Below are 14,333 nucleotides of genomic sequence, written 5' to 3'. Positions count from 1 at the left end.
TGGTCCCAAATACCATTGTTACAGTCTTATCATTGTTTAAAAACAGTTTGTTTTGGGAAATCCAGTTTTCGAGTCTCAAAAAGTCAGACTGAAGTATGTGTTGAAGGTCAGAGAGGCTATGGCTGTGTGCATATAGGATTGTGTCATCTGCATACATGTGTATTGAGGCTTCCTTACAAGCTGTGGGAAGATCATTAATGAACACTGAGAAGAGTAGGGGCCCCAGAACATAGCCTTGCGGGACACCACAGGTGATATCCAGGGGGTTGGAGTTAGGGCCTGAGATGGAAACATGTTGGGATCTTCCTGATAGGTAGGACTGAAACCAGTTTAAAGCATGCTTCCCTATTCCAGAGCTCTGGAGTTTGTTAAGCAGGATAGCATGATCAACTGTATCAAAAGCCTTTGCAAAATCTAGGAATACTGCACCAGTGAGTTGTCCCCGTTCCATTCCACACTGGATTTCATTGCAAACTTTTAGCAGGGTAGTTACGGTGGAGTGTTTGGGACGAAAGCCAGATTGGAATTGACTAGGGAAATTTGTTTTGGTATAGTAATCGCTTAATTGGGAGTGGACACATTTTTCCATGACTTTGGATAGAATTGGGAGAAGTGAGATTGGCCTGTAGTTTGAGACAGTGTTTTTGTCCCCACTTTTGAAGATTGGGACAACTCTGACATTTTCCAGGTCTTAGGGATATGGCCTGCAGACAGGATAGCGTTGACTATGGAAGCAATTGGTTTGGCAATGGCTGGGGCACCAAGTCGTAGGAACCTAGATTGTAGTAAATCAGGTCCGCATTGGCTGCTTAGTTTTAGTTTGAGGAGCGCTTGTGTAATCTCCTCTTCAGATACTGGGCCAAATTGAAAATTGTGGGCAGTGTTGGGAGGGGGTGGGGCTATGTGGGTACTCCCAGGATGAGATTCAGGTTTGTGGTTTGGGCTGCGTTTCGTTAATAAGTTAGTGGCACACCCCACAAAGTAATCATTGAATGCATTTGCAGTGTCAGTGGGGTTTGTCAGAGTAATATCCCCCTTAGTGATATTACTTGGTTGTTGATGGTTAGGAGGCTGGAATATATTGTTGATAACCTTCCAGAAGTTTGATGTATTTTGGTGGAGATTGTCAGAGTAATATTTTGCTTTTGCGTGCCTCGTTTGCCTTGTGCACATGTTCCGCAGGCATCTGTAGTGATTGAGATCCTTAGTAGTGCCAGTTACTTTGTAGCTTTTCCACAAGGTATCCCTGAGCTGGTAGAGTGCAATAAGGTCAGTTGTAACCCATGGAAGGTGCGCCCCCCGTACCCTTATTTTGCGTAGTGGAGCATGGGTATCGCAGAGTTTTAAGAACTCGGATTGGAAATAGTCGAGCGTAGAATCAGGGTCGGAAATTAAATCGATTCTGTGCCATGGGCAGTTGATAAGGTCATCCAGACACTGTTGTGGGTTAAAGTTTTTAAATGTTCTAGTGAGGAGAACTTTAGGGCTTGAATGGGGCGGTTTAATTTTCCTTACACAGTACACTATTGCATGGTCACTGAAAATATCAGGAAGGATGCCAGAGGATTGGATTCTGCTGGGGTTTGAGGAGAGAATCCAGTCTAGCAAGGAATGGATATGAGATTTCAGGTTTGTCCGTGTGGGTTGGGAAATGAGTTGTGATAGGCTAAGTGACTTAAGTTGTATCTGGATTTTGTGGTTTTTAGGGTCAAGCCAATTGAAGTTGAAATCCCCAAGAACTAGCAGCTCACTCTTCTCATTCAGAGAGGAAATTGAGCCAAAAAACTTGGTGATATCAGTCAGGGATTGTAGAGGGGCTTTAGGGGTAGATGCCAGCGAGCAAGATGGGTTTAGAAAAGGGGAGGCAGATTTTGCCAATTAGAATTTCAAAAGAGGGTGGGCTTGAGGGGCAATTTAACAGTGTAAATTGTAATGTGTCTGCAATATAAAATAACACCCCTCCTCCTCTCTTTGACCTATCTCTCCTAAAAATGGAGTATCCCTGAATGGCAATATTTGCATCAGGGGTTTTAGGGGTTAGCCATGTTTCTGTAAGAATGATGGCTTTGGGTTTATGCATAAGGCACTATGCCCTTAGTTCGTCCAGTTTGGGCAGCAGGCTCCGGATGTTTATATGGGCGACAGCCCCTTTTGGAATTTAAAGGTGGAATTCTCAGGGGCATGGCACAGAGTTGAAATGGGAGGACCTGGGTTAGGTTCAATATCACCTGCTAAAGAGAGTAATAGTATGAGTAGAAATTTGGGTAGTTGTTTGCAAGTTGTAAATTTCTGGTGTTTGCCATTAGAGTGAGAAGTGGTTGGTGTGCTGGTTTTTAGAGTTCTCCACCAAAATTCAGTAGATAGTGCAAGGCTTTTGAGTAGTCCAGGGTGTATGGTGATGTTGGGTGTGGGCCAGGATGGAGGAGTTTGTAGTGTATAGAGGGAGTAACATCTCCATGAGGCCAGGAGAAAGAAAAAAGTTAAGATACATAGCAGGTTCATTATGCCAGAGGTAGGCAGATATAGTATCTTTTTGCGCCGGGATCTGCTTTGTTGTGTATCAGTTGTTGTAATAAGTTTGGGAAAACTTGTATATCATTTCCCCTTGGCTCCCATTCCTATTAAGAGTTTTACACCACTCCAGGGAATCATCACAGTATTGATCTTTTCACTTTATTTGTGGTTAATATTATTCATTATATGCACCTTCATTGCAATTACTAGTGCAGTAGGCACACTTGTCTCACAGTTTTTTTAGGTTGAAGCTCTTTTTTGTATGCAATCTAGGTATTGGTGTTGACCAACCAGTCTCTGTTTTACAGATACCCGGCTACTAGAGCTGCAAGATGAGGGCAGCAAAAGGCAGGAAGGAGGAGAGATGGTGGAAAAAGTAAGGTGATGTGTAATCCGTGTGCGGGGAGAAGTGTGGCACAGTAGGAGATGAAGGGGGGAGAGAGTGAGAAATGGGGTGAGGGGTAGAAATCCAGGGGGGGGGGTGTCAATGATCTTGAGGGGGTGCAGTTTCGGGGGATTTGGATGTTCTTGAATGGGATACAGGCTGTGTTTGGGGGAGACCATGTTCAGAACTCACTGGGTGATGATGGTGATGCATGTATGCGACACATGCTCCTTCTGGTGTGTGTGTGTGTGTGTGTGTGTGTGTGTGTGTGTGTGTGTGTGTGTGTGTAAGAGAGAGAAAGATGCTCGTTCTGTTGTGCGGGCTCAAGATGCTCCTGCTGTGTGTGGGCGTGAGACACTGGCACTTCAGCTGTGCGGGCACGAGACACGGATGCTCCTGCTGTACTGGTGCTTGCGAGAGACAGACGCTCCCTCTTGAGCATGTGTGCATGACCCAGGCGCTCCCTCTTGCCCGTGTGCATGACCCAGGCGCTCCCTCTTGCCCGTGTGCATGACCCAGGCGCTCCCTCTTGCCCGTGTGCATGACCCAGGCGCTCCCTCTTGCCCGTGTGCATGACCCAGGCGCTCCCTCTTGCCCGTGTGCATGACCCAGGTGCTCCCTCTCGTGATGTGTGTGGGAGTTAGACACTCCTTGTGGGGTGCTTGCGTGTGAACACACCAGTGTCTCTCGCGCACACCCCCAAAAGGTGTGCTTTGGTCACACACATGCGCTAAAAGAAGCGTCAAAGATGCTCCTTCTGCTGTCTGCGCTAGAGACAGGTGCTCTCTCCTTGTGTGCACAATACACTCCTTTTGCTGTGTGTGCATGCAGGACAGACGCTCCTCTGCTGTGCAAGACAGTTGCACCACGCGCGCATTGTTTGTGTGCTCGCACACAAGGGATACACAGTTATTAACTGCCTTTTGGTCACAGGAGCAGCTGAAAAAAACCTCTTATGTTTCAGGGAACCAGTAGCCCGAGTATCCAAGAGACCCCATTATGGTATGTAGGTATATCTTGTCTCTGTCACTTTTCACACTGTAATGTCCCAGAGACTTACAATGCATTGAAGTGTTTCCTGTGATTGGTTTGTGTCCCTGTGATTCTATGTGCTGTAATGTTTTGTTTGTGTATTGTGTCCTTCCCCAGTTGTATTGTCTTCTTGATTGTGCTGCTCATGTTGCACCACTGTGTTGCAGTGTGTCTTGCCAGGACTCCCAGCGGCTGAGAGATGAGATTGTGGCGTTACAGAACCGGCTGTGCCACATTGAGCGTGAACACCAACATCTCTTCACACGGTGTATGGAAGAGAAGGAGAGGGAGGCAGAGAGAATTAACCACAGCAATGAAAGAGAGGAGAGGTGAGAGTATGTGTGAAAACCTGACAGCGGATTTCTGTGACAGGCGTAGACAGTCCTGGTTTATATTTAATGTAGAGTAATTTTATTAATTTACAGTTAAGCCAAAAATAATTGCCAGGTCCACCGGTGCTTCGGCATTATCCAATGTGGATAATGTCTCGTGTTCTGACATCATACGGTCTGGAGGTTATGTCCTGTATACTGGCATCAGATGGCATGACTGCTACTTCTTGTATACTGGCATCAGACCGTCTTGTATCCTTTCTGCAGGGGGTTTAGGTTGCACCTCCTGGGCACTTGTTCTTTTTACTTCAACTGTAATGTTTCTCATTTTTTATGCTCGTCATCTTCCTGCCAGAGAAGATATTGTCTCTCACTTTATATCGGCTGATATAGATACAACATCCTGTTTATCAATTTAACGGCTATGATGTGCCTCGTCGTCACAGGATTCCGTCTTTTGGACATGTGTTTCTGCCTTTGACATTTCCTCCTTGTATTTTTCCTCATACTTCATTATCTCCAGCCAGGTTTCTTAAAGTGGCACATTTTGTGAGTGTGCAAGGGGGAGATTGAGCGCGGAGGGAGGGAGACTGGGTGAGGGTTGGGGTTCCCCAGAATTTCAAAATCGAATTCTGTTGTTACCTAACCAAAAAAAGGTTGAAAACCACTGTTCTAGAAGCAGGTTCTTTGGAGTTCTGCAGAGGGCCTCATCGTGAGCCCTGTAAATATGTGTGTGTATGTTAAGAGTGTCCTGTTCCTGTTTTTTTTTTATTGTTTTCAGTTAAGGAACATGCCCTATTAAGTTTGCACCTATAGTAATGACCCAAGATTCTTCTCATTCTGGAAGAGGAGTGAGCAAGTGCTTAGCAGGCGTTCTCATAGTAGCAGCTCTGGAGCATAATCAGATTGCCCCATCGGCAGATCTTGTGCAAATTCCCAAACCAATATGCATGGACGAGGTATGCAGTACATGGTACCGGGATATTGATCCGAGAGTACAGTGTATTCCTGGAAGGGGCCCACTACGAATACTATGCATGAGATTGTGCGAGCCTCTGATGAAGCGCTGTGGGCAGCATGAAACGCCTTGGTCTACTTTTTGTGTGTTGGATCCATGTGCACTTTTTATGGGTGTTTTGTCAATAAAGCTTTTAGATTTTTTATTTAACTCAGTCTGGGAACACATCTGTGACGATTTGAATTGGCCTCTTTGCACAGAATCCTATGTCATCATGTTTCTTCTATACCAGGGGAAGAAGCACAGAGCAACTTTGATTTGCCACCAGTTAATGTCTAAAGTGAAGTATGGCTTTGTATGGCAAGCTTTATCAACAGATAAACAACAGTGAATAAAGCTCTTTTTGTACTATAAAAGTTCCTGGCATCCATCCTTATTTTATATGCATTTCACCGCCTAGCCCGCACCCAGAACAGGTATGAAAGACTGAGCAATGCCATGCTCCTTTAGAGCCAGGCAAGGAGGGTTACACTTCTTTGTCAATCTCCTTTTGCAGCCTAATTTAGGATGACCGGACTCCAGATCATCAGATACTGGCTCAGACAGTCCTGGTTTGCAATGTGTTGCAGACCCCTCCAGCACCAAAACATTTAATGATTGACAATGCAGTGCAAACCCCCATTCCCTATCTTTTGTCATGCTTGAGGGAGGTTATACAGTTCCTTTATAACCAAGTCACATTCCTGTTCCTGCAGATATCAGCGGCTGAAGGAGAAGCTACGTCTCTTGAGAGCTCAGGCTGCGTCGGTGACCTGTGACCCTCAGCCTAATGAAGCCACCTTATTATACACACCTACTTCAGAGAGACCTACAGCCCAATAACAGGCCTACCTCTCACCCAGCCCGCAGGGACCCGGCCTCACTCCTTAATATATGCAGGAGCCTGTGCCTGACTCCCCACCTAATACACAGATATACCTCATTAATTATGGATAAAAAAATGTACTTCTTCCCCTCAAGCTTTTCACTGATGGAAGTCCAACATAAATTAATTTTATTTTTATTCTATGTATAATAAATGTATTTAATTGATCAGTGTAGAGCCTTTGTTGATGCAAGAGAATTATTAGTAACCCCTCTGGCTTCTACTTTTGAAGTGAAACTTCTTTAGCGGCACCTACCACACGAAAATTTCCCTGGTAGTAAATTGTCTTGAAGGTGATGGAAGTACAGTCCCGGAAGTGATGTCACTGCTGGCAGAAGAGGCCATCAGCGATGTCAGTGTTGCCAGCTCCCACCAGTCACCGGACGGACACTTCTGTGCCCCGGCTCCCCTCCTCTTCGGACAGGGGCAGAAAGATCTGGGCGCTGTGTCCCCGCAGCTCCACCGGGGGGAGGAGAGAAGCGGGGGCTGCTCTGGGCTGGGGGTACTCGGACAGCTCGTGTCCGGCAACGAGGAAGGCGGCGACGCTGAATCCTCTGGATGACACACACTCCCCCCGCACCGAGCAGACGGCGCTGCCGTCACCCACCTCCCCACAGCATTGCTTGTACCCCAGCTCACCCGAGATCTCTTCAGCCGGGAGATGCGCCATGTCACTGCAGCTCTGCTGAAGGGAGCGCTGGGAGAGCCTGCAGGACATGGTGAGCGCACCCTCCACCCCAGCACCACACTTGGAAGACACACAGTGACTGACTCTCGCACCAAGTGATGCGCACACACACCCGAGGAATTCAGTTATTATAAATATAGAAGTGCAAATAGCTAAAACACGCTAAGTAAAACTTCTTTACGTTTTGGCATGGATTGTTTTGATTTTTAATTAAAAACATCACAAATACAATTTCTGTGACAAAACAAAATGAAGTTTCACTTCAAATGTGCATGCTCGAGACACACACTTTTTTTTTTTTTACAGGTTCAATCCCACAGGTCAAAGAATGTAAAAAATATCAGTGTAGTCTGTTTCTTTAGAAAGTCAATCCCCCTTAAAAAGTAACATTTTTATTTATTTCGATCTTGAGAAAAATTGGTACCCTTCTCTGCGAGCACTAAATTGACTTATATCAGCTCCTTGTGTATTTGAGTAATGATAAAAGCTTCATACAGGCATACCCCGCTTTAAGTACACTCACTTTAAGTACACTCGCGAGTAAGTACATATCGCCCAATAGGCAAACGCCAGCTCACGCATGCGCCTGTCATTACGTCCTGAACAGCAATATCGGCTTCCTACCTGTACCGAAGCTGTGCGCAAGCGGGGAGACTATAGAGCCTGTTACACATGCGTTATTTACATCAGTTATGCACGTATATAACGATTGCAGTACAGTACATGCATCAATAAGTGGGAAAAGGTAGTGCTTCACTTTAAGTACATTTTCGCTTTACATACATGCTCCGGTCCCATTGCGTATGTTAATGCGGGGTATGCCTGTAATCACTTTGAAAACAAAAAAAAAAACACAATGAGGACTGACAGTTTTAGCACCAAGACATTGTAAAACGCCACAAAGCATTTGTTCACCAGAAGTTAAAAACAACTTAGACATTTGTTTCTAAATGTGTGAACCAGTGCCCCCTTTGCTCATATGTGGGACTAATCCTTTAACCCAATGAACTGCGTGCTCCTCTAGCACCAATGGGGTTAAGTTGCTTGGGTTCTAGCAAGGAAAAAGTGTTAACTGCCCAGTTTTGTGCTCCAGTCAGAACCCTTTGCAGCGTCTATCATACAGTGTTTAGATAAAAGGCAATAACGGTGACGTGTGTAAATATATATATATATATTTTTTTTTAATATTTCGCTTTACGAGGGACAATTATTTTACAGAACACAGAAATGAGGTGTTGAGGGATGGGGGATGTCAAAGTTTGGGATTTGGGAACAGCACCCAGCCTTCCTTCTTCCCGGCCTTGGTGAGAGCAGCGATGGTTCCAAGGGCCAAACACGCAGTGGTACCAGTCATGTAGTTGTGAGCTGTGGACATGAGCAGAGTTAGCCTTGCAAATGTAACATTTGTGTATTATGCCGCCGCCCCTCCCTCTCTCTCTCCCGTATATGCACATTTTGTATAGATCCTTCTCTGCGCGCACACAGTAGTCTTCCCTCTATAAACACAAACACTACATTCTGTGACAACCACTGCTCCCACACACTTACTCTTGACTCCCAAGAATATCCCTGAGGTACAGCCTCCAATAAAGTAATTCAGAGGGTCTTCTGGCTTCTCTCGCAGATGGGCGCTAAAGCAGGTGGTGAGCCCAAAGATGGCACCAAGGGAGGCTGAGGGAGAGAGGAGGCAAATATTTTTCAACTGGTTTCTGTGGAAATTAATTACAAATTGCATTTCTTTTGGGTTTATAAGTTTGTCAGTCAAGTGCTTTCTTTACCCTTATCCCACCCTGTCCTTAGAGAGCCAATGAAGAGAAAAGGAGGGGGCTTTGCCTATTCAAACTCATGTTGAACATACAATCTTAAGACAAAAGGGACCAGCCAGAGGAAATAAAACCTCTTCCAAGTCTCAGTTCACCATGTGTGCAGCCTTTAAAAATTAATATTTATAGGTGTCAGATTTTGGTTTAAAAAAAAAAAAGGCATCAATCACCCAGATGCTTTGCAAAGCGTTGCTGGCCTGGCAGCGAGAGTTTCAATATTTCAAGACAGACCTAAAATGTGAATAAAATAACCAGCCATTAAAGCAGCAATACTACAGGACTATGTATAATTCTACATTCTTACCCAAGCTGGAAATAGTTTGGTGCTCCTGTTATGTCTGTAAAAATAATGATTATGTGCCCAACTAAATGGCCGCCTTCTAACTTTGTGTTAGAGCGGATATGCAGCATTATATTAAGCGCAACACATAATTGTTACAACTTTCAGAGTAATAGACTGCTGTTTGGAACAGATCTGTTTCTGATACTTTGTTACCAAAGGGCAGAGCTCAAAAAGTTGTACGTCAGAGCCTGTTTCACAAGAGGAAGTGGATATGACTTTCTACACGGTTGCTGTAGCCACCAAAAGAATGATCAGCACATTAAAAAAAAATGGCAATAGGAGCTAAATAAAAAATGCAGACAGCTAATACTACAGTACCGATTTATTTAAAAACATTGGATTTTTCACGTTTTGCTGCTTTAACTTCATGGTTTCCTCAGTGTGCTGCATCTCTCTGCTGTCCCACTGTCACCTCCTGTGATGTCATTTATAGCTCTGCCTGTGACAGGGACCATTTGGTGTCAGCAGGTGGGGGGTGTGTGTAAAAGGAGCGGGATTTTAATATAAAGTTCTCATTTCAGAGTGAGTTTCTTTAGCAGTGATGTGTCCCCAGTGTTAGAAGTATCTCTGCTGCTGCATCATTTAGTTACATTGTATCTCCCTGTTAATGGGGAGAGCTGAAAGCTCTGAAATTACATTGGATGTCTCTAATTACAGCGGTGCGCGGTAACCTCACCACAGTGCATTACTCCCTGCCAGCTGACTTTTTAATTTACTTTTTTTTTTGTATCCAAATGCGTTTGTCAGGTTTGATTGCAAGTTAATTATGAAAAAAAGTTAGCTTTTATTTATATGATCCATTTCAGTAGAAACGGGCGATTTTCTCTTTATTAGTTGGTGCAGTTACCCACACTTACCAAGAGGCCCCATGTCCTATTTGGGGCGAACCACGCATTGGTGTTTTGGGACATGCACAAGTCTGTTCTGGGAACATCAGTAGATGCGATATTTTCGTAAGTATTATCTACAATTATGTCCTTGGTAATAACTGAAATCTGTGACAGAAAAAGACCCGTTCCGCACAGAAGTCCGTTCGTTAGCTGGAAGAGCCTCACTAAGATGTGATGTATGTCTTTGAAAATACACCCATGGAAGCACGCATAATTCCTGCAGTGCTAAACCAACAGCGAATTCGTTTGTTGATATGTATTATATTTTTCTCTCTATGGATTGTTGATTATTTATGCACTTCATATTTGTCTTGTTTGTGTAGAGGTGTGACAACACGTTTTTCTAGGGGTGTCTTGGGATGCAACCTTGTATTTTTTTCTATTTTTTCTATTTCTGCACATCACTGCAAAATGCTCAAAGAACTAGATTGGTCATCACTTGAGTCTAGGCACAAAGTTAATCTTTCCTGTCTTGCCTTCAAATACTTTCTTGGCAAGCTACCCGTCTATCTGAACAAGCTCATCACCCCTACCACATGCAGCACCTACCATCTGAGATCTGACTCCAAAAAGACTGTTTATGGTCCCAAGGTTCAGCAAAGTATCCAGACGCTCCTCTTACCGTGCACCCCACAACTGGAACAACCTACCAGAGACTCTCAGCCACCACCAGTCTAAAACTAAAGCCGTCTCACATTTTAATCTGGTCTATAACATACGTCTATCTTATACTATATTAGTGAAAGCACTGTATGTTTGCCTGCCTGCCTGCATGCATGCCTGCCTGCTGGATGTCCGGTGTCCCTAGCGGCAATCTCATTGGTCCCTTGGCCCGCCCGCCCCCGCACACCTCTCATTGGCCTCACACACTCACACCACCCCCTTGGCCCGCCCCCCACACCTCTCATTGGCCTGAGGCGGAGTGACGGGCCAAAGGTCCAAAAAAATAAATAAAACACACACACACACTCACACACTCACACACTCACACACTCACACACTCACACACTCTCCCCTCTCCAAATCACCTTTTCCCCCTCCCCAGCGGCATCACCTCTTCCCCCTCCCCAGCGGCATCACCTCTTCCCCCTCCCCAGCGGCATCACCTCTTCCCCCTCCCCAGCGGCATCACCTCTTCCCCCTCCCCAGCGGCATCACCTCTTCCCCCTCCCCAGCGGCATCACCTCTTCCCCCTCCCCAGCGGCATCACCTCTTCCCCCTCCCCAGCGGCATCACCTCTCCCCGCTCCAAATCACCTCTCCCCGCTCCAAATCACCTCTCCCCGCTCCAAATCACCCCTCCCCGCTCCAAATCACCTAGCTTCCCGCAGCTGCCACGCGGCGCGTAAGATGGCGGACCCCCTTCCTCCCTCGCGGCGCCGAGTGAGACGGTGGCGGCGCCCGGAAGTACAGGTAGGTGTCGCTCCCCACCTCCGGCGCCAAACGGAACTGAGAAAGGGCGCATCAACTGAGGTGTGTGTGTGTGTGTGTGTGTGTGTGTGTGTGTGTGTCTCACTGTCCACTGCCCCCCCCTCCTATCCACTGCCCCCCCCCCTCCTGTCCACTGCCCCCCCCCTCCTGTCCACTGCCCCCCCCCTCCTGTCCACTGCCCCCCCCCCTCCTGTCCACTGCCCCCCCCCCTCCTGTCCACTGCCCCCCCCCCTCCTGTCCACTGCCCCCCCCCCTCCTGTCCACTGCCCCCCCCCTCCTGTCCACTGCCCCCCCCCCTCCTGTCCACTGCCCCCCCCCTCCTGTCCACTGCCCCCCCCCTCCTGTCCACTGCCCCCCCCCCTCCTGTCCACTGCCCCCCCCCCCTCCTGTCCACTGCCCCCCCCCCCTCCTGTCCACTGCCCCCCCCCCCTCCTGTCCACTGCCCCCCCCCCCTCCTGTCCACTGCCCCCCCCCCTCCTGTCCACTGCCCCCCCCCTCCTGTCCACTGCCCCCCCCCCTCCTGTCCACTGCCCCCCCCCCTCCTGTCCACTGCCCCCCCCCCTCCTGTCCACTGCCCCCCCCCTCCTGTCCACTGCCCCCCCCCTCCTGTCCACTGCCCCCCCCCCTCCTGTCCACTGCCCCCCCCCCTCCTGTCCACTGCCCCCCCCCCTCCTGTCCACTGCCCCCCCCCCTCCTGTCCACTGCCCCCCCCCCTCCTGTCCACTGCCCCCCCCCCTCCTGTCCACTGCCCCCCCCCCTCCTGTCCACTGCCTCCCCCCTCCTGTCCACTGCAGGAAATGCAGGGGGAGGAATCCATGCCTTTGAGGCGCCCCCCCCCTCCCTTTGACGCCCCCCCCCCTCCCTTTGACGCCCCCCCCCCTCCCTTTGACGCCCCCCCCCCTCCCTTTGACGCCCCCCCCCCTCCCTTTGACGCCCCCCCCTCCCTTTGACGCCCCCCCCCTCCCTTTGACGCCCCCCCCCCTCCCTTTGACGCCCCCCCCTCTCCCTTTGACGCCCCCCCCTCTCCCTTTGACGCCCCCCCCTCTCCCTTTGACGCCCCCCCCCTCCCTTTGACGCCCCCCCCCTGCCTTTGACGCCCCCCCCTGCCTTTGACGCCCCGCGCGCACACACTGACTGACTGCCGCACGCACACACTGACTGACGCGCACACAAAGCCTGACTGACGCACGCACACACTGACTGAGGCACACACTGACTGTGTGTGCGTCAGTCAGTCTGTGTGTGTTTGTGTTTCTGCCTCAGACTCACTGACGCGCGAGCAAACACACAGTGACTGACGCACACACGCTACATGAAGCTGTAAAGGAGGGAGGGAGGGGGGGGACTGGATTGATGTGAATGGGGGACAAACAGAGAGAGGGGGGAGGAGAGAGAGGAACGGGAACATTACATCCCGGGCAACGCCGGGTCTCTCAGCTAGTAATATATATTATCTTTAACGGTGCATGCAATGTCTTGTATATAATGTATACCCTGTTCATTTACGTAGCTATGTATTTGTAACCATGTATTATTTGTCATCTTAACTCTATGCCCAGGACATACTTGGAAACTGGAGGTAACTCAATGTATTACTTCCTGGTAAAACATTTTATAAATAAATACATTTTTTACTTTCATACATTGCTCAAGAGGTTTTTTTAGTGCTCTTATTCCCTTTTTTTAAAATCTATGATTTATTAGTCCCAGAGATCTGTAGAATAGCCCTTTTTCCCTTCCAGGGATTATTGTTTCTTCCTTGTTTTGGTTGAGGGTTACTTTTCTTCATTCCTTTCTTTATCTTGTTAACTACACTTAACCTATTGAACATGTCACTTATTTGGTCACTTTGGACGCAACGTAGGACTGACCCTTGAGAAGACAGACAAGAGTATGGTCCTTACCCATAGTGAGGGTCCCTGTCGCAGCTCTCTGAACTCCCTCCAGCGCAGTTTTCGGCTGAAATGCAACAATATGATAAGCGGATCCTATCAGGCCTGCAAAATAAAGCAAGGGTTCAGTTTTACACACGGTCATGGATAAACCAGCATAATATTACTACCCCGAGCCCCGCTCACACCTTCAGCCCGCTATAGACACAACAAGACCCTCTGGGGACCCCCTCCCTATAAACACTGAGCCCCTCTAACCCCCCTTCCCTATAAACACTGAGCCCCTCACCCCCCCCTCCCTATAAACACTGAGCCCCTCCCCCCCTCCCTATAAACACTGAGCCCCCCACCCCCTCCCCCTCCTTATAAACACTGAGCCCCTCACCCCTCCCCCTTCCTATAAACACTGAGCCCCTCACCCCCCTCCCTATAAACACTGAGCCCCTCACCCCCCCTCCCTATAAACACTGAGCCCCTCACCCCCCCTCCCTATAAACACTGAGCCCCTCACCCCCCTCCCTATAAACACTGAGCCCCTCACCCCCCCTCCCTATAAACACTGAGCCCCCTCACACCCCCCCCTATAAACACTGAGCCCCTCACCCCCCTCCCTATAAACACTGAGCCCCCCACCCCCTCCCCCTCCCTATAAACACTGAGCCCCTCATCCCCTCCCTATAAACACTGAGCCCCTCACCCCCCTCCCTATAAACACTGAGCCCCTCACCCCCCTCCCTATAAACACTGAGCCCCTCACCCCCCTCCCTATAAACACTGAGCCCCTCAACCCCCCCCCCATCCCTATAAACACTGAGCCCCTCACCCCCCCCCCCCATCCCTATACACACCGAGGCCCTCTCACCTCCCTCTCTATACACACTGACCCCCTCCCTATACAGAGCCCCTCTCACCCCCCTCCCTATACACACTGAGGCCCCCTCCCTCTATATAGACACCCACCCAGCGTAGCCCCCAACTTGGTTGTGATCCATGTCATCTGCACACAATCGCTGCCCTCCGGCACATCCCAGTACCCCATCTTTCCCCAAACGCCAAGGACACTCTTAGCGGCGCCCCCTTGTGATGTCACCCTAGTTGGCCGCCTGGTTGGCAACGTAACG

At 48.7% G+C, this 14,333-nt stretch overlaps 1 protein-coding gene across 1 annotated transcript; it reads right to left on the bottom strand.

Moving 5' to 3' along the window:
• Positions 1–7,990: 7,990 nt before the first annotated feature.
• Positions 7,991–14,331, bottom strand: NDUFA11 (NADH:ubiquinone oxidoreductase subunit A11). The gene is made up of 4 exons (XM_075611622.1): positions 14,173–14,331; positions 13,225–13,317; positions 8,383–8,505; positions 7,991–8,199 (listed from the first exon to the last, which is right to left on the bottom strand). Exons 1-4 carry the CDS (start codon positions 14,249–14,251, stop codon positions 8,087–8,089), a joined length of 408 nt encoding a protein of 135 aa, XP_075467737.1. The 5' UTR covers positions 14,252–14,331; the 3' UTR covers positions 7,991–8,086.
• Positions 14,332–14,333: the final 2 nt, after the last annotated feature.

This window comes from Ascaphus truei, chromosome 8 (assembly GCF_040206685.1).
Source record: "Ascaphus truei isolate aAscTru1 chromosome 8, aAscTru1.hap1, whole genome shotgun sequence".
NCBI classification, from domain to species: Eukaryota; Metazoa; Chordata; class Amphibia; order Anura; family Ascaphidae; genus Ascaphus; species Ascaphus truei.
Note: the sequence above shows the minus strand (reverse complement) of the source record. Positions and strands in the feature narration are given on the sequence as shown.